Consider the following 26,484-nt stretch of genomic DNA (forward strand, 5'->3'; position numbering starts at 1 on the left):
GCGGACAACTGCGTGAAGCACGGGGCGCCCTCCGGAGGGCGCCCCGTGCTTCGGGCTGCAGGCTGCTGCCCGCAAGCCTTGCGAGCCCGTGGGAACTCCCGCCGGGCTTGCAAGGCTTGCGGATAGCTTCCTGAAGCCTGGGGAGTGAGAGGGGTCGGTGCGCACCGACCCCTCTCGCTCTCCAGGCTTCAGCGAAAGCCTGCATTCGCCCCATAGGACGCACACACATTTCCCCTTCATTTTTGGAGGGGAAAAAGTGTGTCCTATAGGGCGAAAAATACGGTACATGACTGGGAAACAGGGGCAAAGCAACTGCTTATATACATTTCTGAAAGCCTGGGCCACTCCCAATGTGATTGGCTGTCTAAACTTCCAAGCTGCGAATCACGACTCAGAGATAAAGGACCAATGGCAGAGGCCCAAATCCTGAAATGTTCTGTGATTGGACATCAGGTATCGAATCAGAACACAGGAGCTCAGAATCCTTAGTCCAGACTCAAGCTCAGGCAAACACAGCTCAGGCAAAACCAAGCTCAGGCTGAATACATAATACTGTCTTTTCTGTAGCCAGACTACTGATCCATCTAGCCCAGTATTGTTGTCACTGACTGGCAGCAGCTCTCCAGGCTATCAGGCAAGAGTCCTTCCCAACCTATACATTTAAAGCTATATCATGCCACTTTAAACAGTTACGGCTTCCCCCCAAGAATCCTAGGAAGTGTAGTTTGTTCAGGGTACTGAGAGTTGTTAGGAGACACCCCCACATTCCCCTCCTGCTTTGGATTCAGCACAGAGCAGGGCATGCCTCTGTTTCCCCAGCTTCCAGCCTCAGCCAATAATCCTAATCGTACTTCACCTGTAATTGTACTTCAGATTACAGGTGTGCGGGAACTCATGTGACTGGATGAAATTAAGCTTTTCAACAACTAGCATCGCAAGGCTAGACTCCCAGCACCGCCACCACCACATAATATGCTGGTTTTCTGTGTAGGAGGATTTTTTCTGTATGGATTTGATTGCAGGAAGTGTTCCAGGTGAGACGCAGGCAGGGCCACTTCAGCCACACTCATAAGAACGTAAGGAGGGGCAGCTGGATCAGGCCAAAGGTCCAGCATCCTGTTCTTCCAGTGACCAACCAGATACCCCAATGGGAAATATTCAAGCAGGAGCCAAGCCCAAGAGCCCTCTCTCTTCCTGCGGTTTCCAGCAGTTGATATTCAGAAGCGCTGCTGCCTTCAGTGATGGAGGCAGAGCATAGCCATTGTGCCTAATAGCTATCGATAGCCCTTTCCTCCTCATTCTCCATCTCAAGGACATGATTCAAGAAAGGCTCCCACCCTCCTCCGGTCCCTACAATCTGTTTTTCCTCTTTCCCTCCCACGCCTTACTCTTTCTCTCTGTTGACTATTTTTGGACCACTCCCAGCTCTGGAGATGCTGCTAACCAGCTTATTTTTTATTTTTATGAATGGATATTGCAGGCTTCTTGAGAGCCTTCCTTTTGCAGCACCCGTTGTGATTTAGCAGGCTTGTTTTTGAAGCTTCCTACAAGCCGGGGGGGGGGGGAGAGGTAGCTTTGGTTTCCATTTATTCCACCAGATCATCTTGTTCTCCACTCCCCCATTCCCCCCCCCCCAATCTATTGACAATGCTAAGGCTTTGAAAAACAGCAAAGTCCTTGAAACGTTGCAAAGGATTCTGGGATTCTTCTCTCATATTGTACTTTGCCAGTGTTAAGTATTGCTAATCCTGGCCCTGCCTGAAAAGCTGGAGAGCTTCTGCCAGCCAGTGCTGACAATACTGGGCTAGATGGACCGAAGGTCTGAGTCAGTGTTATGCAGCTTCCTACATTCCTGTGAAGGGTGGGGGGTTAAGTGTAGGAAAATAAATAAATTAAATTTGCCTGCCTCAAGTCTAAATAGAGAGCAGGATGAACAATGGACTTGACTCAAGGCTAATGTTGACAAACATTACACCCCCACGTCAGAGAATTTTGCTCACAGAAACAAAGAAATCAGTTGCATTAGAAAAAAGGAAGATTACAGCTACAGTGGTACCTCTGGTTACGTACTTAATTCGTTCTGGAGGTCCTTTCTTAACCTGAAACTGTTCTTAACCTGAAGCACCACTTTAGCTAATGGGGCCTCCCACTGCCGCCGCCGCATGATTTCTGTTCTCATTCTGAAGCAAAGTTCTTAACCCGAGGTACTATTTCTGGGTTAGCGGAGTCCGTAACCTGAAGCGTCTGTAACCTGAAGCATATGTAACCCGAGGTACCACTGTATTAAAATACAGTGGTGCCTTGGTTCTCAAACTCAGTCCATTCTGGAAGTCCATTAGACTTCCAAAACGTTTGCAAACCAAGGCTCTGGAAACAATTCTGACAGCCGAAATGGATGTTCGGCTTCTGAAAAACGTTCGCAAACTGGAACTCTTATGCTTTGCAGCGTTCGGGAACTCATTTGTTCGTCAATTAAGCTATTCAGGAACCAAGGTACCACTGTATTGAGTTAGGTGTGTTGATGGATAGAATAAAAAAGAACTTAACATGGTCCTCTAAGACCCACCCCACCTACCAATTTTCTCTTGCTCTGTGAAAAATGAGTTTTAAGAACCAAAGCTCGACAATAGTTTTCTTGACTCTTTCCACTGTGAAATCCTTGTTCTGGTGGAATGAGTGAGTTGGATGCTGCCCTTAGTGAGTAAACTCTTATGTCACTACCCCACACAAGCTCTGGGGAAAGAAGGGCACAGAAGCTCATTTTCTTTTTCAGATGGGAATGAAGACATGGGGAGGAGGGCAAAGTGAAGCCTAAAAGAAATTAAGAGCTTAAGAAGAGCCTGGTGGATCAGGCCAATGGCCCATCTCTCCCAGCATCCTGTTCCCACAGTGGCCAACTGGATACTTCATCTGGGAAACCCACAAGCAGGATTTGAGCAAAAGATCCCTTTCCCATCCTTCTTGTGGTTTCCAGCAACTGGTATCAAGAAGCATTACAGTGGTACCTCTGGTTAAGAACTTAATTCATTCCGGAGGTCTGTTCTTAACTTGAAACTGTTCTTAACCTGAGGTACCACCTTAGCTAATGGGGCTTCCCGTTGCCGCCGTGCGATTTCTGTTCTCATCCTGAGGTAAAGTTCTTAACCTGAGGTACTATTTCTGGGTTAGCAGGGTCTGTAACCTGAAGCGTATGTAACCCGAGGTACCACTGTACTGCCTCTGACCATGAAGGCAGAGCATAGCCATCCTGGCTAGTAGCCATTAATAGCCTCCTCCTCCTCCTTCTCCATGAATTAGTCCAATCCTCTTCCAAAGCCATCTAGGTTGGTGGCCATCACTGCCTCCTGTGGGAGGGAGTTCTATAGTTTAACTGTGTGCTGCATGGAGAAGAACTTTCGTTTATTTGTCCCAAATCTTCTGAGATCCAGCTTCGTTGTATGTTCTTGACTTGTAGTGTAATTTTCTACTCACCTGTTATGTCACCTCATACTTGCATTCTCAATAAAATTAAAAGCCCCCAAACACCGCAACCTTTCTTCACAAAGGGATTTGCTACATCCCCTTTTCTGAACTTTTTCCAACTGTGCAATATCCTTTTTGAGGAGAGGTGACCAGAACTGTCCACAGTATTCCAAAAGTGGTTGCACCAACAATGTAATGTGTTTGAACTGCCTATAACTGTTCCTTAGACTTCTTAGCTGCTGGAAGAATGTAGGGATAGGTGAATCTGCAAATTTCGGTTTCTCGTTTTTCCATTCTTAAATTCCGTTTTTCACATTTCCACGTCAGTTTAGGGTGATCTAAAAAAGAATCACAAAGTCCTAATGAAAATTTAAGTGCGAATTCTCCCCAGTGTGCACATTTGTATGCAATTTTGCCTAATACACTCTTTTTTTTTTTGCAAAGTAACCCTCTATAATGTTTAATCTTTAGTATCTTATTTTCAGTACTATGTGTACACTTTACTTTGCATTGCACATTACTTGGCATTGCAAAATTCAGAGCTGTGAGAATGAGTGTGGATTTCTCCAAATAAACATTTTTTTGTATGCACTTTAATGTGCACGTTTTTGAAAGCAAATTCTCCTAACATGGTGCATTTTTGGTATGTTATTTTCACCAATATGTTCATTTTCATGCATACATACTTTTACCTAAGGTGCATTTTTTGCAAACATTCCTTTGTTGGAGAACCGCATTGCAAAATTCAGAGAAGTGCGAATTTTGAAGGCCGGCTGTGTTTCGGTTTGTGCATTATTTAACAAAAATGCAAATTTGGTAGGTTTGCCTTTAAAGGCGAACTCAATAAAGACGTTGTGTCTCATCTCTAGTTATAAGGATTCTTTCAATATTCCAAGACAAAGGCAAGACGGATTGGTTTGAATTCGCCCCCTTTAATTGGTGTTTCCTAAAATATGCTTGTGGGCTATGATTCCTTTGCCAAGCTGTTGCTACACCCACCACAGGAGAAAATAAGCCATTTTGACTGCTCATGTGAGATCTCTGGGAAGCAAGGAGGAGACCAAAAGTTTGGGATTTGTGAGGAGAAAGACCCTGGTACCTTTTTCTTTTTTAAAAAAACAAAGGTATTTTAAATTGGCAAAAAGACAGCAATATAACAAAACAAAACAAAAAGTGTAGCAGTATCCTTTCTCCAGTCTCTCTCTCTCTCTCTCTCTCTCTCTCTCTCTCTCTCTCTCTCACACACACACACACACACACACACAGACAGACACACCACTAGCATCGGTGATGGCAGTGGTGACAGCAAGTTATGACTGCTCTGCCCTCCCACACCTCACCGCCATTCCGCCCCGCATCTGCTGCCTGAGGCAGATACCTCACTCTGCCTAATCGTAGGGCCGGCGCTGAAGCTATGCAAAGACCCTATGCCTAGAGAGATGAATTAGGAACGGCTTCAGGACTCCACATTAGGAGCCTCCCAGACCCTGAGATTTCAGGGCCCAAACCTGAGATCTAGGGGCAGCACCTGGTGATGTCACAGGGCAGGCCCTGGAGACATAGGTCAATAGGGACGGCGGGGGAGGGAGCAGAGGAGGAACAACCTTCCACTCCCGGAGTGTCTATGCTACAATATGCAGCCAGCTCCTGTTGGGCTGAACCTTGCAAGCTGCACGCATGGTCTTCTTAATATATCTATTTATTAAATGCCCCTCACCCACCTGGAGATTCGAGACCTCCACCTGCCACCTGCAGGGGGCCAGGCACACCTGGAGATGTTCAGCTCAGACCTGGAGGTCTGGAAACGCTAAATCGGTGTAAGAAACAATGCATCCAACATTACAGCAAAGTATAGGGCGCACCCCTGAATTCTGGATAACATCGTGTGAATGGAGGTTTTTTAAAAACACAGCAGGGGGAATGCAGTGAGTGTCCAAAGCGAATGCAAAAGTCTAGACTCTAAGACTGTGCTCACATTCCCAGTAAAGGGCAGTGTTAGCAGAGCCTTAGTCTAGACTTTTGGATTCCCTCCCCTCACCACCAGCAGTTGAACTACACCAGCCAGCCTGGTGCCCTCCAGATGTTTCGGACCACAACTCCAATCAGCCCCAGTCCGAAACATCTGGCAAAGGCCAAACTACACGGTACAAACAGCAAGGTTTGCTTTTGAACTTGTAGTGGAGGTTTGCCGGGCACATTCTCCATAACTAAGAAGCCGCAATTTATGACATGAGATATATATATTTCAGCTTCTACCAGTCCATGATTGCTTTGCTTGTTTCCGTTTGGCATTTGGAATCTGGGGCAGGGACAGACAGAGGTGCCATTGTGCGAGAGGCACGGACAGCGACACCCTTTCCATACACATCCACTTGCGAGCCAGGAAACGCTTTGCTCTTTTCTCCAGGGCTTTGCCAGATTCTGAGCTGCCGTTGGGAGGGCAGGACTATTGCTGCTGATCTCTGTTTCTGGAAATCGTTCCCTCAGATACTGGCGATGATGAATTTGACGCTACCTGCTTCTGTTTTTCTTCCTTCCTTGCTGACAAAAGCAAAACACTGGCAAACTTATTTCCAACAAATAGATTTCGACTGCTTCCATGTTATCTTTTGCCCCAAGCAGAATGCTAGGGACATTAATACTCATTTTCATATGGAAAGCAATTTGTACAATTCGTATGAAGGACCTCCAACAATCAGCTATGTACTGTATGTATTGTTGGCTAAGCCCAGATTTCCAGTGTGTAAGAGTGCATTTCCTTTGCCATGGAGTAACTGCAGCAATTGGAGAGCAGGATTACATTCATCAGATAGTACGGTTGCTCTGTAGGCTTCAGGTCATTTATTTATTTATTTGCAGTATTTATGTTGTTGTTGTTTAGTTGTTTAGTCGTGTTCGACTCTTTGTGCCCCCATGGACCAGAGCATGCCAGGCACTTCTGTCTTCCATTGTCTCCAGCAGTTTGGTCAATAGCCCACTCTTTATTGAATGTTTTCGATCCTGGAGCTGGGAACAAAGTAATAAAAATAAACAGAGGAAATCAATATACAAAAATTACAAAATCAAATACACAGGACCAATAAACAACATAACCATTCTATCATAAGGTAAACAAACAAAATTACAACAGCATAAATTAATACTTCCAATTTAACAAAATAATAATAATAAGTCAGATAGTGATGTGCAGGTGGATTTGCTGACCTCCAACATCTCCCTACTGGCCGGGATAGACATCATTCAGGGGTCTTCCCCTCCATTTTACAAATTAAACCACTGCCTTTACCCTGATATCAGATGTGTGTAAAAGAGTGGTCCATGGCTAGAGACAAGGGGGAAAGTGAGGCACTCTGCACACGATCAGGAACACTGCCATTTTTACTATTGTCTCAAATGCACCTGGGCCGCAGGGCTGAAAACAGATTCTCAGGCGCAGTTTAATCCTTCTTATAATGACTACCTGCCAGAGGAGAACAGAGAAGGCTTTCTGAGCCAGCCAGAAGGGTAAACAATGTTTTTGCAGGGCCAAGATAAGCTCTCTGTCCAAATTTCAAATACTGGCCTACGTTTACTCCTGGCTTTCCCTTCCCTCCAGAGTGCGTTCGCTGAGCGGATGTGGGATTGTGCCAGTAACTTGAAACGGACAAAATTTGTTGGGAACTTTGTGAAAGTTGGATTGGAATTTTGGCTCATAAGGCTGTGCCATGGCGGACTGCGGTGGGTGGGTTGCTGTTTTAGCAGCTGCAAGCATCAGATCGTTTTTCTTCTTCTTGAGCAAAGAAATTTCGTCCCTCCTCAGCACATACATTCCCAAAAACATGGCCGTAAGTTTAGGAGATGCAAAGCAGGCAGATGCCGGTAGAAGGTCTGTGTGAGAGAGTAGTTCCCAAACTGTTTTGAGCAACCACCCCTTTGGTTCCACAAACTTGTGGACATCCAGTTAACGTCAGGGAATGGTCTGGATCTGAAGATTGGGGAATGCAGTTGCAGGCAGATCAATTCCTCTCAGAAGAGGAGGGGGAATACACACCCACACCTACCTCCAGCATTTTCAGAAGCAGAGACAGACGCATACATAGACACAGAAGCTGAACAGATTAGGGAGGAGTTACCGAGCTATGAGATAATGACAAGAGATCCAGAAGGGAGGGCGCAGCTGGGAGACACATCAACTGAGAGTGTGTGGAAACCCCCCTCCCCAGGGACTCAGAGGTCCAAACGTATCAGAGAACATAGGAGGCTGAGAAGGGGAGGAACTTCCCATTGGCGCGCTCCTTGCTGCGGAAGTCAGAAGGAGGATTCAGAGTAGGCAACTAATCTTGCGGAAGGTTTTCTGTTTGTGCTTGCAACATGATGCTGTAATAAAAGGACTATAAATCTATCAACTGCTCGTTAATTCTTATCTGTGAGCTACTGAAGGGTGAGGGTAACTCCCACACTTGACAGTTAAGTGGAATGTTGGAAGATTAAGGTGGATAAAAGGAAGTCCTTCCACTGCGTGCAGTTAAACTATGGAATCTGCTCCCACTGGGGATGGTGATGGGCTCCATCTTGGATAGATTTAAAAGAAGATTGGACAAATTCATGGAAGATAAGGCTATCAACAACAAATTCAAAACAGTAGCCATTAATTGCACATTTATTCAAAATCCAATTAAAACAATTTAGTTAAATAATTGAACAAAATTGATGATCCAGTGATACCAGTTTTTCAAAGTCTGGTGGTACCCTGCCAGCACCCCGCTTCCTCTTTGTGCTCCCCTAAATAATCCCATGGCCTCCCAGGGGATGGTACCGCTCACCTTGAGAATCACTGGTGTGAGGCCATGAGCCAGAGTTCCCGTGATCGACATGTAGAAACAAGTTTCCGTCCACAAAGCTGTTTGTTTATTGACTGACTAATTTTTTTATAATTAGTACAATTACTGCACATATGTCAAATCATAAGCAAAAAATAAGGTAGGTCCCTCCCGCGAGGAGCTTACAGTTTGAAATTTGATCACGAGAGAGGAAAATATATATCCTAAAAATTGTTTGGATCCTGTTTTCTGGAAATAATGCTTGCTTTCATATAGGGCTGTATCAAACCACCCCCAAATTAGTGGTTCATCCAGTTTTGGAGATGCAATTTTGGAGAGGGATGGGGGTTGAAGAACACACACACACCCCACTCAAAACTGCAGCCCCAAACAGTAACCAAAATGATGCTTCCAGGTCCACTATCTGCAAGAGATAGGTGAATTTAGAATAGCTCTTTTCTTTCACTCTCCAAATCCCATGTTGCTCTTCCTTCCTGCATTTTAGGTGGGGTTGGTCTAGATGATCCTTGGGGTCCCCCAACTCTACAATTCTCTTATTCCAAGCAGTGTCTGCTGGAAATATTTTGACCTGGTAGGGCTGCAATTTTTAACCCTGCCGTTTTCATCCCAGTAGGACTTGTAAAGCAGTTATTTAGCAAAGTGTGCCGTTATACACGTGCAGAGTGCTACTGTCTCCTCCTCTCTGAAAAAACAACCCACCAGATTCTCTGCACATCTTTGGACAGAGAAAGACGGTCCATGCGCGAGGGCTCAAGTATGATTTTCACACAACATTGACTCCACAACTCTTATTCGGAAATTGAGCCTTATCAGATGACATAATTTTCTGAATCCATGTATTCACCCGTTGCCAAAAAAACCCACAGATATAAATGCGAGGAAAATTTTATTCCCGTTGCATGCAGACCCCCCCCCAAAAAAAACCTCTGGGGGAAAATCAGTTTAACTATTCATTATCCAAAACATTTCTCTCCCCCCCCCCATTAAAAAACAAAGAATTCCAACCCAGGGGCTGGGGGAGATTTATTTCCTTTGAGCCAGGGCACATTAGAGCATAGCAGAACATATTTGCAGTTCCTGACTCAGTCCTGAAAATGTGGCATAATAATCTCTGTTCATGTACAGGGTTCATAACGCCAGGTGATTTAATGATAAAAAAGGTATTTACTATAGAAAGAGACTCACAATTGCTTGCTTGCTTGCTTGCTTGCTTGTTCTCTCTCTCTCTCTCTGTCACAAAACAAATACTAAACTAAACCCTCCCCACCCCCCCAGCTCATCAAAATAGTATTGTTGTTTTTCTGGCTTTCAAAGAAACAACTCTAAAAAAGGTAAAGGACCCCTGGACGGTTAAGTCCAGTCAAGGTGACTGTGGGGTTGCGGCTTTCAAGGAAACAGCTCTGAGCATGCTCAGAAGCAGTGTATGATTCTGATAGGCTAATGCAATCACAGAGGGCTGCTTTTGAAGCATCTCCTGACACCTACATCTGTTGTAGTGGCTGTGTTGAACAGGTCCCATAGCAACAGACAGAGTAAGAGCTTTTCTACTAGGGCTGACTTTCTGGCAGTCTGATCAGTCACACGGTTTTCCAGTTTAGATGGATAGGAAGGACCTCTAGCTATATTTCTGGATTAGGACTGGCTGAGTGATGCAGAGAGCTGATTGGCCAGAGAACAGATGGACAAAAATGCCTCTGTAACTTCAAGGAAGTATAAAACGTGTGGGACAAGAAGTAGTGTGTGGCTTTGAGTTCTGGAGGAGGAATTTAAAAAACAAACAAACCCTGTTTGACATTTTTAGTGGGAGAGCTGTGCCGCAGTTGTCCCAGTGGACTAGGCTCCACTGCCATTAAGGTCTTCAGAGGAAGTTCCAACTCACACCCTATTTCAGGTCAGCTTGATGAGTATGAGCAGCAGGGGCTTCTCTGTGGTGGCACCTTGGCTCTGGAAATCTCTTCCTGAGGACTGAAACCCTTTCTTCTTTGGGGTTTTGTAAAGAGTCTTTTTACAGTGCATTTGTTTCTGCCTGTGGAATATGGGTCTTGTTGCCGTTTATTTTATTACTTTTATTGCTTGTTTCTTGGGGTAATTTTGTAATATTTTGACTCTCTCTCTCTCTCTCTCTCTCTCTCTCTCTGTGTGTGTGTGTGTGTGTTTTAATGTTTCCATGAGACAATTTGGAGGATGTCAGATAGAAAAGTGGTTCAGTAATGCTTGGGTTACCTTATAAATAATACAAATCACCACACTCCTGTGTATTGGTGACGGCCTGAGTGCTAGCCAATATGTACCTTCCCTAGCCAGCATAGTGTATATTGGCCCTTCTGGCTTACCTTACTAGGAAGTGCCTGAGTCGACTCTCACTCAGGCCATGGGTTTTTTGGTTCTAGTTCTGGAGTGCTGTTTGCAGCCTGCCGCACAGCATCTTTTTCCGTTCAGTTTGCTGCCGTTAAAGTTCTTGTGGGTTATGCATCCTCTGCGTGACCTTCTGCTCATGATACATTTTGGCCAGATTTTCTCAATCCAAGCTGTATTTCCCACCCCGGTGCGGAATAGTGACGTTTGTACTGAGCACACCTCAAAGTGGAAGTGCGTGTGAAAGAAGGAGGACTAGTCTAATCTGCAGGTGGAGCTGGGAAGACATAAATACCTGATTTTGTTTGCTGTGAGAATCCAGTGCGATGGCATTGGGGAGCCTACTCCCAAACCTAATGGTGGCCGGTTGGAGTGTCTGTGGGCGTGTTAATGCTGTGAGCCTTTCAATTTTATACTCGGCCCGTATCTATAAATAAAATCATATACTGTATTACAGCATCTCTAGTGACCTTCATTCTTATGAAACCTGAGGTATTGCAATCCACGAGATCTCCATAATTATCACTATTATTTACACCGTTCTCAACAGAAAGTGCTCAGGGCGGTGAACAAAATCATGAAATATAATGCAGACCAAAAACAGATATCAAAACAGACTTCAAAGCAGTATCAATACAACCAGCACTGCCAGTAGAAAAAACATCACGAGGAAAAAAAGGTGTCATTTATTTAATTACTGTATATGTTTAATATGTGTCATTTATTTATTTAAACAGATTTCTATCTCACAATAAAAACCACATATCAGGTGACAGTAATGTAAGTAATATGTGTATATATATTTGTAAAAATGCTCTCAATTTCTCTCTCTCCTTTTCTCAATCATTCAAGGGTTTGGAACTCCATTTAACATTGATGTGAAAAGACCTCAGATCTTCCGTGGCCCACAGGAAGCCCAGTTTGGGTACAAAGTCCTTCAGTACACAGCCCAGGGGCAGAAATGGTAAGTCAAGGCTGGTTAAACCTAACCTGCAATAGCTGTTTTGAATATGACCATTCCTCTCTTTTTTATAGATTGCCACCAAAACTTACATGTACGTGGAAGCTTAAAACCACGGCCTCAGCCTCTTGTTCAATTATCCAGAAACTTGAGGGGAGACATGTCCTTCCAGGGCCGGCCCTACTATTAGACAAATTGAGCTGACTGACTCAGGCAGCTAATTTCCAGTGTCATGAAAGGGCAGCCTAGTTGCTGCTTACTTTTTTAAATTTAACATGCTATTATTTCATAAAAGTGTGTTGCATTTTTACTGCTGCCAGGGAGGGGAAGATATGCTGATGGGATTATCTTTAGGCCTCAGGTGCCAAAATAACTTGGCTAGCCTTTGACACTGCAATTTGATGGGCGGTGAGTGGTGAGTGGAGGATTTCCTGCTCCACCACAGGGAGCAAATTGTCTTAGGCCCGTTCTGTCTACAAATATATTTTTTGTGGGGTTGGGGGGGCGGTTATATTGCTCCAAAGGAGGGAGGCAAATTAGCACTTTGAGTGCCAAGACGTAAGGGAGTGGAGTATGCCTATACCCTCTCACAGGTTGGGGAAAAAATTATTAAGGGAATTCTTTGCGTCCGTCTTTATAGTGGAAAATCTAGGGCAGATTCCCAGTGCCTGAACACTAACTTGTGCAGGAAGGGACTCTGAGGAACTGAGGCAGATAGCGGTGATGAGATGAATCCAGTGGCGTAGCGTGGGGGGTGCAGGGGGGGCTGGCCGCACCGGGCGCAACATCTGGGGTTAGGGCAAATCCACGGGTTAGGGGGCGCAAATCCACGGGTTAGGGGGCGCAAATTACTTGCCTTGCCCCGGGTGCTGACAACCCACGCTACGCCACTGGATGAATCTAGGCCTAACAGACACAATGAAAACTGACAAAAGTCCGGATGGAATCCACCCTAGAACTCAAACGTGAATTTCCTAATCATCTAACAAAAATATGTAACTTGGTCCCTCAGATCAGCCTTCCATGAATTTGTGGACTGGAAAGAAGACAGTGTAACACCAATTTTTAGAAAAGGAACCTGGAGGGATCCTTTGAAATTACAGGCTGGTTAGCTCGATGTCTGTCCTGGGAAAACATTGGGGTCTGCTGACCCCAGTGTGCGCCAACTCTGAAAATGATCTGCACTAGGGATCGTTAGAACAGAATTTGAAAAATAAAACTGCCAATATCATTATGCCGTTATATAAATCTGTGGTGTGACTGCACTAGGAATACTATGTGCAGTTCTGATTGCCTCCCTTCCAAAAGGATATTGTAGAGCAGGAGAAGGTTTCAGAAAAAAGGCAGCCAGAATCATCAAAGGAATGAAGTGACTCTCCCATGAGGAAAGGTTGCCACGTTTGGGACTTTTTAATTTAGAGGAAAGGCAAAAAAGAAGTGACATGATAGAAGTTTATAAAATTACACATGGAGTGGAGAAAGCGGTTAGAGAAAAGCTTTCCCCCCTCTCATAACATTAGAACCTAGTGGTCAATAACCCAGGTAATAAACTGAAATAGTCATGATCATCATAATTATAAAGATGATTCCTTAAGCATCCCTAGATATATCTCTAAGGGGCGATTTTGAGTGGAATTTTTAACAGAGACTAGGGTACGTACTGAAACATTCAGCGTTTCTTTTCTAGTGGCAGGGGGGCGGGGAGACTATTTGAATGAAGGTTTTGAGGCCAAGGATCTAAGGAATGAAACAGGCAATGATTTCCTGACAAATTGTGGTACCTCAAAAATCTGTCTTCCCGCACCACACCCTTGAGGCCTAAATGCAGGTCTAAAAACAGCCCCCTGTTGCTCGTTTCTGCCTTTCCTCTGAGGTAGCTTCCACCTCTTCTCTGGCTTCCAGACCTCAGTCCTGCGTCAGTCCTGAATCAGAAAGGGAAATTCCGAGCTGCACCAATGATTACCCCAATTGTACATCCGCTGGACTTGTTAAAGAACAAAAGAACAAAAGGGAACTGTTGGCAGCACTCGTGCACTTGAGAATAATTCACAGATGGAGAAGAAATTCAGTATATGCCAGACTTCCATATGCTGCCATTAAGGGTGGCCAGGGAACTGGGTCCAAAGATCACATGAAACACAGAGGCACTCAAGAAGAGCCTCTGTGTGCAGCCGCCATAGCTGCTGGTGGGTGTTTGGAGCGTCCCCTGATGGCTCAGAGCCACATGGAGGCTGTCCTGCTGAATGGGTTCACCAGATGTCTGGCCTCCTTAGCTTGAAATGATGCTGTGGGGGAGTTGGAAATGGGATGTCTCATGAATTTATGTTATCAGGGAGACCTGAGCTTTTGACCTGAAAATGGGATTCAGTGTGGGACGCAGGTGGTGCTGTGGGTTAAACCACAGAGCCTAGGACTTGCTGATCAGAAGGTCGGCAGTTTGAATCCCCACGACGGGGTGAGCTCCAATTGCTCAGTCCCTGCTCCTGCCAACCTAGCAGTTCAAAAGCACGTCAAAGTGCAAGTAGATAAATAGGTACCACTGTGGAGGGAAGGCAAACGGCATTTCCGTACGCTGCTCTGGTTCTCCAGAAACGGCTTAGTCATGCTGGCCACATGACCCGGAAGCTGTACGCCGGCTCCCTCGGCCATTAAAGCGAGATGAGCGCCGCAACCCCATTCGGCCACAACTGGACCTAATGGTCAGGGGTACCTTTACCTTAAGGTTTGCCAACTGATCCAGGCCTTCTCTTGTGGTGTAGAAAGGTTTCTCAGCTTGGAGATAATGCTTGTCATTCTCTGCTGGTGCTATCCACACTGTTAAAGCTGCGTAGAAGCATAAAATTGCAGAGTTGGTTAGGGACCTAAGAGGTCATCATCTTGTTCAGCCGCCTGCATTGCAGGAACCGCAGCTGCAAGAACTGCTTGAACGGTTGGCAACATTTCCTGGAGTCAGAGCATAGCTGTGACGGCTAGTAGTCATTGATATAGCCTTTTCCATGAATTTGTCCCATCCTCTTTAAAGCCGTCCAAGCTGGTGGGCCTTTTCTGCTTCCTGCAGGAGGTTAAAGTCTGCTCCTCCTGTGGTGATCAATTCAACTTCCGCTGATGCATTTAAACTCCCAACAGCACAGGGTGGGTTTCAACGTAAAAATACAAAATAAGATCACAAAATACCTAACAACCCCCCCAAAGAAAACAAACCAATAACCCCCTCCCACAGACACATTTAAAAGGCCATGAATTGTTTAATCAGCCAAAGGTCTGGTTATAGAGAAACCTTTTCGCCTGGTGCCTAAAGATATGTAATGGAGGTGCCTGGCGAGCCTCCCTGGGGAGAGTACTCTACACAGTGGTGAAGGAAGGGGGTGCAGTAGCTGCAGGCCACCCTGGGTGTCACCACTGAGGGGGGTGACAAAATGCCGGGTGACACTCACCGCAGGGCCTGCAGTGTGCCTGCAGTTGTTTCGGCACACGCAGGCTCCGCACTGCCCAAATAGTCCGCCCCCTGCCTCCCCCCCCAGCTGTAGTGCGGCTGAGTGGAAGGAGGCAGGCAGACTCCTGAGGCCCCACGGTGCGCCCCGCTCCACTGCAGAAAAGGCCCATTCTCGTGTTGCCACCCTCTAGACATTTTGTAGAGGGGGCACATGAAGAAGGGCCTCAGAGGATGAACACAGGCTCTGGGTTTTCTCATAGAATTGTACAGTTGGAAGGGACCCCATGGGTCATCTAGTCCAACCCCCTGCAATTCAGAAATCTCAACTAGATCATACATGACAGATGGCCATCCAACCTCTGCTTAAAAACCTCCAAGGAAGGAGAGTCCACCACCTCTCGTGGGAGTCTGTTCCACTGCTGAACAGCTCTTACTGTCAGAAAGTTCTTTTTTCCGAATGTTTGGTCGGAATCTCCTTTCTTGCAACTTGAAGCCATTGGTTCAAGTCCGAACCTCCAGAGTGGGAGAAAACAAGCATGCTCACTCTTCCATTGTGATGACAGCCCTTAAGATATTTGAAGATGGCTATCATATCTCCTCTCAGCCTCCTCTTTTCCAGGCTAAACACACCCAGTTCCTTCAAGCACTCCTCATAAGGCTTAGTTTCCAGACCCTTGATCATCATGTGGGGGATTGGTGTTATATACTCAAACCATCTTGCCCCAGTGAGCAACCTGGCCTGCTGAATTCATCTCACTGATGAGGAGTGGGGCTGACACGCAGTTGCATCTTTTGATACCTCCAGATATTGTAATATGATAGAACATTGGTGTGATACGCTAAATCCCAGGCAGCACCTTCAGAGGAAAACTGTGGGGAATGCCCTACTTCCCCATAATATATTTCCATCGTATTACGAAAATGAAGGAGGAATCTGTGAGCTTGCTGGCGATGAGGAATCCAGGAATCAGATGCAAAGCTTCACATGATCACTCTGTTTCCCGTGGAAAAGGCATCTCAGAGTGGGCGATGGGGCTGCTGAGCTTGGGGGGACTGGCTTCAGTGAGAAAGCGGGGCAGTGTGTCGGAAACACTTTCGATCTCCTCCCCAAACCAAGAAGTGGGTTCTCCAAAACCAACACTTTGGGGGTCGGTGTGCCAGTAATGTATTAGGGATGCCTCCCTTTCCTTTCTCCAGCTTCTTTCCAGAATCATTGAGTGAGTAGATGAGGTGGTGAGAATAGTTTTTGGGACCCCCTGGGAAAGGGGATGGACAAAATGAAGGGTGGGGGGAGGAATGAGAGAGGGGTAAAGTGAGCAGGAGGAAGGAAATGCAGAGAAATGGGCCTCCCTCTTCTCTTCCCTCCCTTTCTCTCTCCTGCACAAACCTCCTTCCAACTCTGCCCTGCCAAATTCCACAGTTCATCATCTAGTTTTCAGTACAGTAATAGTAATACGGTGCTTTCAAAAAAAATAAATCCGAACTACTCTTCTTCTTTTTTTGCAAGATGTGATTTCCCTCACAACAATCCTGCGAGGTAATGCAGCACATTCACTCTACCATTTTACAGATACAGTGCTAGAATAGAGGGGGATGGCTACTTGCTTGATAGGGCCGCTGTCTCCTTCTCCTCTTTTCTGGGGCAGCTCCTTAAAAGCTACATGGGGTGCAGCAATTGACAGTGTTTTTATAACCCTTAAAAGCCAGAGAATCAGTCAGTGACATGAACCCATGGCTCCTAATTCCATGTGAAACTCCCGTTGCAAAGAACCATGTTTTACCTGCAAAATTATGCCACAATACTCCAGAAAACAATATACAAATATCGGCATGGTTTCATGTTACTGTGACTTTTAAATCATTTAATGGCATCAGGCAAGATTTTCAGCACCTGCTGAAAACATGTTTATTTAGACATGCCTATCCAAAATGTTGACATGTTTTTTTTAGCTTACCGTTGATTTTAATTATTATTTGAATGTTATGAATGGCTGTTTTAAACTGTGTTTTATTGAGTTTTTTTGTAAACCGCTTTGAGTTTTCTTTTTCTTTTTATAGTCAAGTGGTTTATACATTTAATGAAATAAAGAAATCTCTACAGGATGCTGGTGGGGGCACCTTGGGATGGGACGGCAGATGACAGAAAAGGTGACGTTTACAAGTGCATTGTGGGAGAGAGGAACAACTCAACGTGCGCCAAAGTCAACATAGGTAAGTAATGATGTCATTGCTGGGAAGTACTTGCCTGCCTCTGCCCCATCAGTTTCAGAACTCATACTGTTGCTGGGATTGGATGGCTTAAGGGTTTTATTCAATAAGTTAGCACAGTGTCCCAAAAATGAGTCTAGAAGTTGCAAGTTCATGAGGCACAGCAGGTAAGCTAAGATGTTCCAAAAATTGGGGGGGTCAGGGGCTGGACTGAGGAGAAATTGTGGGAACTGCCCCCCCTTCCTGCACCTTCCCTAGAAGAGGAGGACAGTATAGATTTAGAACAGTGGTTTGCAGAAGGTCATAGTTCAGAGGCTGCAGGGGGGAGAAGCTAGGAAATACCGGGAGAGCAGCAGAGGATAGACAGCTAACAAACTGAAGTGTCTCTTGAAAGCATTCCTGACTCCCCTTCTCCCAGAACAAGGCATGCCTTGAGAGTAATAGAACAGAAAACTCAGAGGCGGAAAGCACAGATCAGCTGGCGCAGGGGTAGTGGGCAGTGACTGGTCCAAAGTCTCCATGAGGGTTAAGCATGCATGGTCTGTTCATGCTGGCACTGTGTTCCTGGATTCATAGACTCATAGAATTGTGGAATTGGAAGGGAGATGGAGCAGAGACAGCAGGAACAGCTCACTGTTGGATTTATCTTCAGGTTCCCTGATTCAGGGCTTCTGTGACCATCCTTAATAAATCGGGTGTGATCCTGAGTCTTGCAGCAGAATTCATGGAGGGTTTGGGGGAGGCAAGGGCAGGCATGCATCACAGAGGAGTGTTTTAATGTGCAGGGTAGCTATTACCTCTCATTCCAGTCCCAGCCATGATCCGATGCCAGGCTCATATTTTTGTATGTGTCCTTCCCCCCCCCACCCCTTCCACTTCCTCTTCTTACTTCTCTTCCTCCCCCACCCTCTTGCTGGCCTCTTGTGAACTAAAATTAGGTGACATGGCCCTGCAGAACAACTCCAGGCAAATCAAAAACATGCATTTTGGAATGTCGCTTGTGGCCAACAAAGATGACGGGTTTGTGGTGAGCAATATTTGCGGTGTCTTTTTCTGTATTTAAATTGAAAACACAAACAGAGACAGATGCACAAAAATGAGATCTAGGAAAGGCTGCTATTATTTCAATGGAAGCCAGGTGAACCATAAGGCTAGGGTCCCCCACATGGCCCCATATTTTATTTCTAAAATGAAGTTTTGTTTGTTTGTTTGAAAGAGGGGGTGTCTGCCATTTTGGTCTGTCTTTCATTTATTTTGGTATGTGTATTTTGCCTTTTGGGGGATAGATTCACATGCATCTGGGGCATCAGTTTATATATGATATCTCCATCAGTCTTCAGTTAAGAGGCTGGTCCTGTTCCTTGCATACAATGCTTCAAGCACTGAATTTGTGGTAGCCGGAGGGTTTTGCAACCTGGCTTTGCAAAAAACATTTTGTCATTTTTACCAAAGATAATGAAAAGACATAGAACAGTTCATTTACTAGGGAAGAAAGAAGTGCATGCTTGCATCCTGCAAACAGGATGCAGGGTGTGTTTTGGAAAAGCAGAGTGAAGAAACAAAAATTAGGGATTTTGATGGTAGTGTTCCAGTCTCAGCAAAGCCCCTATGTCTTTTAGGAGCTGTGTGGTGTGCTGAAAACCAACAGGCAAGGCAATTCAGTAGCAGAATGGAGCAAGATTGACAAAAATGTTGCCTTGGGTATAGTCAGGATCTATTTATATTTTTTAAAGTAGTGTATTTCAAGAATACTTATTGTGGTTATTTTGTCGTGTCTCATGATAGCTACGGCAATTTTATTGTCACATGACTGACAACAAGTTCGTTGTTGTCAATGGACAAACAACCCATTTAATTCCTACTAAGCAAGGGGATTTAATGCGTAGCAGGGTCGTGGCCTTGAAAACGAGAAACCGGCAACCTGGGAGAACCATTGTGCAGAGTCTCAAACGTGGCCCCTGATGGAAAGGCAGAGATTGTGAAAGCTCTGCTTGTCGTGTTTCTGCCTGCCAAAGACTTGCAAGTAACAGCGGGGTGGGGGGCCCCTTCTTTAATGGAGGTGTGCCTGTAAAGATCACAGCTGCAGCCAACGCTGGCACACCCAAAGGAGCTTAATTCCTTCCCTGAACAGCTGGCCAGGGAGGCTGTGGCTGGTATCTAGGGCAGCTTGGCTGGGCGTTCCCTGCAAGCAGAGGAGGCCCGTTAGCTGCTGCTTGGCTGGCTGGCATTTTTGTGGTGAGGCTCTTGTTTACTCTCAAAGCCCGCCTGAGCATCTGTTTGAAGCTGGCCTGAGGGCAGCGAGGCCCCGAAAGCGGGTTGAGCAGGACAGCCTTTCAAAGCAGCAAATAAACACAGGGGAGTTGCAGTTGTTGGTAATGGGGGCTGAGTCCCGCAGCCCTGACAAGGGTTCCTGAGATGGGACCTGTGAAAAAATGGAATGAATAACTAAATATTCAAAAGTTTTGCACTGGGAAACTTGGAATTCCACAGCCTGTATAATGAATTACATATGTGCCAGCTGTCCCTCTTTATCGGGGACAAGCCCTGTTTTTTAATCTGTGTCACTGGTGCAAGAACTGGCCTTTAAACCAGAAATTCCCAAACCTGTTTGGGCTATCTCCCCTTTGGTTCCCTAAACTCAACCCCGGTGTCCCCTACTCTATTAAAAAAAAGCAGCATTCACTAAGGAAGGCGATAACACAATAAAATTCAAAACAGTAACAATTAGGGTCATCCAAACTTGCTTTTGTGCCGCGAAACAGCTCTTTAAAGTGGAAAACCCAAATTGCCGCTTATTCCGATACAGTGGGTTTTCATGAGGAAAGCGCCGTGTGTGTGTGTGTGTGTGTGTGTTTGGACACAGCACTTTAAAGCACAGACCTGTGCCTAGGAAGCACAGGGCAAAAGGTAATTGTGGATGAGCCCTTAGCTGCACATTTATTCAAAACCCAGTTAAAACTATTTACCGTATTTTTCCGTCTATAAGATGCCCCCATGTATAAGACACCCCCTATTTTGGGGGACTTCGATTTAAGAAAATGGGGGGAGATACTATCCGTGTATAAGACGAACCCAGATTTTGAACACTATTTTAGAGTAAAAAAACATAGTCTTATACACAGAAAAGTATGGTAGTTTAATTCAACAAAATGGATTAACTTGATCCCGTGATACCAGCTTTTCAAAGTCTGAGAGTCATTGACACCTCCAGCCCCCCCCACTGCCCCCTTGCCTCTTAGTTCCCCCCCCCCAGATAATCCCCACTGCCCACAGGGGGCAGTACCACCCACTTTTAACCCCTCCTGATTATACCCAAAACTCTCTCAGATTCTGAACATGCTAAGAATTGTCTGGCAAAAGAGAACAGGAAACTGCCAGACCATTGGTCTATCTAGCTCAGTAAAGTCTGGCGGCAACACTCCACTTGAACCAGTCTGCGTCTCCTCTCCAGTGTGGCTGGGCAGATTCTTATGTCCGGTTCTCTTGACAGGCCTGTGCCCCCCTGTGGTCCCAGGAATGCGGCACGTCCATGTTCAGCACCGGGATTTGCACCAGCGTGGACGAGAACTTCCGCCTGACGGAAAACATCGCCCCAACAGCTCAGAGTAAGTTTTGGTGTCCTGCATGGTGTGTCAGATTTCTAAAGCGGCCAGCATTGAGGGCCTCTGCTGGAAGCCCTTTTTCTCTCTACTCACAAGTCCCTCAGAAATAGTTGTGTTGGTCCAGGAGAAAGGGAAGTGCCACTTTGCACATGTTCAGAAGTGCTCTGGACTAGCCAATATGGCACCCTCCTGTTGCAGCATTTAAGGTAGCAGGTGATGACAAGAAAGGCCTTTATCTACCTGAAATCCTGGAGAGAGCTGCTGCCTCCCAGAGTCTGAACAAGCAGTTTGACTGAATATACGGCAGCTTCCTTTGTTAAAAGCTGTTGGGTGTTTTAGTGATTTGAAATGCAGGAACCGCTGTGGGCATTTAAGTCCCCCCCAAGGTTAGCGTTTCCTTCAGCCTGCAGGCCCAGAAGGACTCAGCGCAATGATTCCATATGACTCAGGCTCTGGAAAGTCGTGTTGGGACATCAGTCATGCATTGTGTGCCAATGATTTTTCTCCATGGACTCACTGAGGTGGCAGCCTTAGGCCTCTGTTGAATCACTTCAGGCTAGTGGGGCCGTGTGCCATATTTTACAGAGGGCAGACCCCTATTTTAAGAGCGTGGCCTAGTCAAAATCCAGTTTAGGGATTTTGTAAAAGAAGAGAGGGGTGTGTATATGTTTGGAAGTTGCCCATCCCCCATAAATGGGTCATCCTGCTAGTCCCAGCTTTTTGGAGAAAAACATATTTGCCTACTGCTGTCCCCCCTGAAAAAAACAACCCTCCGTTGTCATTGCCTAACTTTCTGCCTTTTCAATTTCATACAGGGTGCTCAACTTACATGGACATAATAATTGTTCTGGATGGGTCCAACAGCATTTATCCTTGGTACGAGGTGCAGAACTTTCTTAGCAACATCCTTAGCAAATTTTTCATCGATCCAGAGCAGATCCAAGTGAGTTTGCTATTTTGTGTGAAATGAGTTTTTAAATGATCATCCAAACATATATGATGGAAAAAATATATTATTTGAAATTGCAGTATAGGCTTGGCTACCTATTCATATACTAAGCTACACTTCAATTTATAAATTACAGTAGTACCTCGGGTTACATACGCTTCAGGTTACATACGCTTCAGGTTACATATGCTTCAGGTTACAGACTCCACTAACCCAGAAATAGTACCTCAGGTTAAGAACTTTGCTTCAGGATGAGAACAGAAATCGTGCTCCGGCGGCGCGGCAGCAGCAGGAGGCCCCATTAGCTAAAGTGGAGCTTCAGGTTAAGAACAGTTTCAGGTTAAGAACAGACCTCCGGAATGAATTAAGTACTTAACCCGAGGTACCACTGTATTGTTTCTTTCCATTATTTGTTAAATAGTCATTCTGCAGCTTCACACAATCAACTGAAAAACCGTCAGCTTCTAGCGCTCAGTAAACATATGGGACCACTCAGTTCCACTCATTTAACTCTCCTCTTGATAACGTAGCTTCACAGTAACTTACTTATTCTAAATCAGCTTTCACAGGGCAAAATCACTGTGGAGAAAATCTGCTTTTATAAGGCAACATCACTGTTGCAAACTGGAGATTTGATGGAGGGGCAGTTCTTGAGGATTCTGTGCTTGCTGGTCTGCTGGGAGTTGAAATCCAAAACATCTGGAGGGCAGCAGGTCAGGAAAGGCCAGTATACAGTGTGACTTGTTTTAAAAGGGGCAGAGGGTTGAGAGCCACCCAAGACATCCCTGTGAGAGTCTGCTTGGCTTCCTCCCCACATCCTCCGGCTATGTTGGCTGAGGAAACGCTTAGACACTCTGCTTGGACCGTTTCCCTGACTCACGCATGATGAGAAGGAAGCTGTGCTGGGCCAAAGCCAAGGGCAAGGCATTATTACCACCAACACCACTGGTCATTATTATTGGTATTCTTACACCCTATATTTTTCTAGGCACTGGAGATTAAGAAAGCAACATAGTGAGGGATGCTGTTCCAAAGGACAGGGGCAGCCACACTAAAAGCCCTGCTCTGAGTTTAACGCAGAGCAAGCTTCTGAGATCTTTGGATCTTGCAAGATAAACTCTCCCGCAGACTGTTGCCATCTGCTGGGTGTATAAGGGATAAGCTGGTCCCTCAAGTAAACTGGACCAGAAGTGTACATTACATGTTAGTGGCAACACCATGAACTTGGCCAGATGGTAAATTGGCAGCCAGAGCAAATCCTGCAAGAAAAGGTCTTATGTTTCAGAATGTAAACTCAGAACATCCATTGCTGTACTCAAGTGTCAGAGGACCTAGATTTCGCTGATCCAGGTTATGATGGTGGCAATCTGCTGCTTCTAGTAATTTTAAAATTTTGACCGTATTTCACTTGTTGTCATTAAGCAATGCTCACCTTTTTGAAGGATAGGTTGCATATAAATATTATACCCCATATGAAGAGTTTGGGAAAACCATTTTGTGTGTGTGTGTGTGTGTGTGTGTGTGTGTAATGTATGTGTTCAGATGGCTGGTCGTAACAACAGCCATCATTTGATAATTAAGCTACAGAATGTCAAGTTTATCTATAATAATTCAGCTCTGAAACAGAAGGAAACCTTGGCATGCAAAGCCACCTTCTCAGTTATCTATCCACTACTGTTTCTGAGCAGAATTTTAACTTTTAATAACTCAATTACTCTACACATAATAACATAAAAAGAAACCTTCTGGATGAGACCAGAGTCCCATCAAGCCCAGCATCCTGTTCTCACAGTGGCCAACCAAATACCTGTGGGAAACCTTCAGGCAGGATCCGAGCACAAGAGCAACTCTCCCCTCCTGCAGCTTGCCTCCGACTGTGGAGGCAGAGCATAGCCATCATGACTAGTAGCCATTGATAGCCTTATCCTCCATGAATTTGTCTAATCCTCTTTAAAGCCATCTAAGATAGGGACCGTCATGCCATCCTTCAGGATGGATTTTCATAGTTTAACTATGCGCCGTGTAAAAAAAATCCTTTCTTTTCTCTGTCCTGAGCCTTCCAACATTCAGCTTCCATGAATTCTAGTGTTATGAGAGAGGGAGAAAATCTCCAGAACTGACAAGGAACTGTGCCAGGGTTTGATATCTCCTCCACTTCATCCATGCAAAAACTTAAATCGCCCCAACTTTTAATTAATGCAAAAAAAGGGGAAACCGTAAATTAAATGGAATGTGCCCCTAATGTGTGACTCTCAGAGTGCGGCCACGTTCTGGAATTCACCCCTAATCACTTTATTTCTCCTTGGCTTGTTAGCAGCACGTGCTGGGGTATCGCTTGACCTTTTTCCCGATCTCAGTTGCTGCTGCAGGATGGAGCCTGTGCCAGGGCAGAGGCGTGAGACGTTTGAAAACCCCAGCCTGTGGAAAACAGGAAGCTTAAAGAAAACAGGGAGAGGGAGGAAAGGGGACCTGGTTCTGTGTAGCCTCATTGTGAGCCGCAGAGGGGCTCTCTGCTGAGTCAGCATGAGCGTGAAAACCTTCTCCGAGGCTAAGGAAGGGTTGGCAAGAAGGGGAGCGGATGGCAGTTCCCCAAGCAAAACACACCTTTTGTTGTTGCAGATGTTTCAGACTCCAACTCCCAGAAGCTCCGCTAGTCAGTGTGGCCGATAGCCGGGCGTGATGGGATCTGTAGTTCAGGGACATCTGGTGGGCTCGGCGGGGGGGGGGGGGAGAAATTTCCCTTTGGGGTTCAGTACAGAGGCTCACACCAAACACTCTCTTTTAATTTTTTCCTTATATATAATTTTTATTAAATTTTCCGTTTTACAATTTAAAATACTCATTTAAACATCCTTAAAAGATCAGTGGCTTCCCTTCTTCTCTTTCCATGGTTCATTTCGCATATCATAAATCCCTGCATATTTTACAGAAACTAAGCCATTCAGTATTCCATTATTACATCCATCAAAACTTATTTACACTGTTGAATTTATCTTAACGCTGCCAACGTTTTCAAATGTATACAATTTCCCCCCATATATTCAATAAGGGTTTTCCAATCTTCTCTAAACGTATGTTCTTCTTACTCTCTTATTCTGTATGTTAAATCTGCAAGCTGCGCATATTCTGCCAGCTTAAGTTGCCATTCTTCTTTAGTTGGGACTTCGCTTGTTTTTCTGTTTTTGGGCTAGCAAAACATGAGCCGCAGTAGTGGCATACATAAATAACCTTTTTTCCTTTTTTTTTTTTTTGGCTCACACAAAGTTCTCAGTTAGTCAGAATTATTCAGAATTGCATTACAGGATAGAATCCAAAATAGCCTGTGGAAGCATTTCCATTAGCACACATCCTAGATGGGCAAAATCTTGGCCAGTTATTTTCCAGTCAACCAACCTGCTGCCGCCTGAGTATCATACTATCTGTTCTTCCAATCAGAGTCCTTGGAAACACTTCCTCAAGTTTTTTGCTGTACATGCAGAGCCCTCCTTGTACCTTATCTAGAGTTGATTTTCACTCTTAACAGTCAGTGTTAGGTTTCCTCCTGAATCCAGTTTTGTGGCCATACAGCCCTCTTACGTGGTAACACTAGTCTTACCAAGTTTTGCAGAATTTCTACCTCACCCTGCCCCTTGCAGTTTCCCCCTCCACTGGTGCACAGTCATGGCCAGGTAGCTTGTATCAGCTGCTCTCCTTTATAATAATATCATGCTTATCATTCATGTAGCATGAATGCTTATCACTTAAGAAGCTCTTTCACATTTTACTTGGTGATCCTTACTGCAGTCTTGACCCTTAACTGCAGAGTAAGCTCCGAAGCATATTACTGCACACACAGACATACATATAACACAGAATAATAATATTTCTTTCATTTATATCCCACCTTTTTCTCCAAGGAGCTCAGGGTGGTGTAGATGTTTGCCCTCCCCACATTTATTTCCCACAACAAGCCTGCGAGTTAGGTTTCCAGGGGACAATGTAGAAAAGATAGATTTGTAGAGGTCTGGCTTTATTTTATTACATATGTCAATAAGCAATAACATGGTCTGTCCCCTCTCTCTGCTTATCAATGGATTTGGTTGATCCAATAATATAGGATACAATTCCTCTTTAAGATTCTTTCCACCCACAGCATGCATGGTTTTATTTTATTCTATGTTTAAAATCCTGCTCATCTTTATATTTTGAATTGTGCCAGCCTGGTGTGTATTTCTTTTTCTTAACCCAATGACATGTTCTCTTTCAGTCACTTTTCTTGCTTTCTTTGTAATAATAAAAAGGGGAAAGGGGAAAAAACACCAAGCAAACCTTTCTCTCCTTGTAGGTTGGGGTATTGCAGTACAGCGAGGTTGCTGTCCACGAATGGACACTGAAGGATTACCAAACAGCAGAGGAGGTCATTGAAGCCGCCAAAAACATCAGCCGCCAGGAGGGGCTCGAAACTAGGACAGCGTCTGCCATCCACAAAGCCTGGTGTGTGTTTGTGTGCGTGTGTCTCTTGATCCTGACAGAGACAGAGAAGCAGGAGCCCAGCTCATGTGCGAAAGAGGCATTTTGCAAAGAAGCAACTGGCTTTATTGGGGGGGGGGCGGTGTTGTGATTTGAATGAGCTCCGATGGTCTGGTGTGTATGGACGCAGCGTCTCTCAGCCTGACCTACCTCACAAGGTTGTTGTGAGGATACGACAACGACAA

At 45.2% G+C, this 26,484-nt stretch overlaps 1 protein-coding gene across 2 annotated transcripts in view; it reads left to right on the plus strand.

The window, feature by feature from the left end:
* The window catches only part of ITGA10 (integrin subunit alpha 10), a 57,934-nt gene that overhangs the window by 7,068 nt on the left and 24,382 nt on the right, over positions 1-26,484 (plus strand). Inside the window, exons 3-8 of one of the 2 annotated variants that reach the window (XM_053370120.1) lie at positions 11,490-11,601; positions 17,133-17,242; positions 18,178-18,266; positions 20,730-20,844; positions 21,657-21,784; positions 26,115-26,263. In XM_053370120.1, coding sequence (XP_053226095.1) covers positions 11,490-11,601; positions 17,133-17,242; positions 18,178-18,266; positions 20,730-20,844; positions 21,657-21,784; positions 26,115-26,263 — 703 coding nt within the window. Of the gene's footprint in view, positions 1-11,489; positions 11,602-16,545; positions 16,569-17,132; positions 17,243-18,177; positions 18,267-20,729; positions 20,845-21,656; positions 21,785-26,114; positions 26,264-26,484 lie in introns of those variants that run through there. The other variant, XM_053370121.1, reaches the window with a different exon arrangement.

This window comes from Podarcis raffonei, chromosome 16 (assembly GCF_027172205.1).
Source record: "Podarcis raffonei isolate rPodRaf1 chromosome 16, rPodRaf1.pri, whole genome shotgun sequence".
NCBI classification, from domain to species: domain Eukaryota; kingdom Metazoa; phylum Chordata; class Lepidosauria; order Squamata; family Lacertidae; genus Podarcis; species Podarcis raffonei.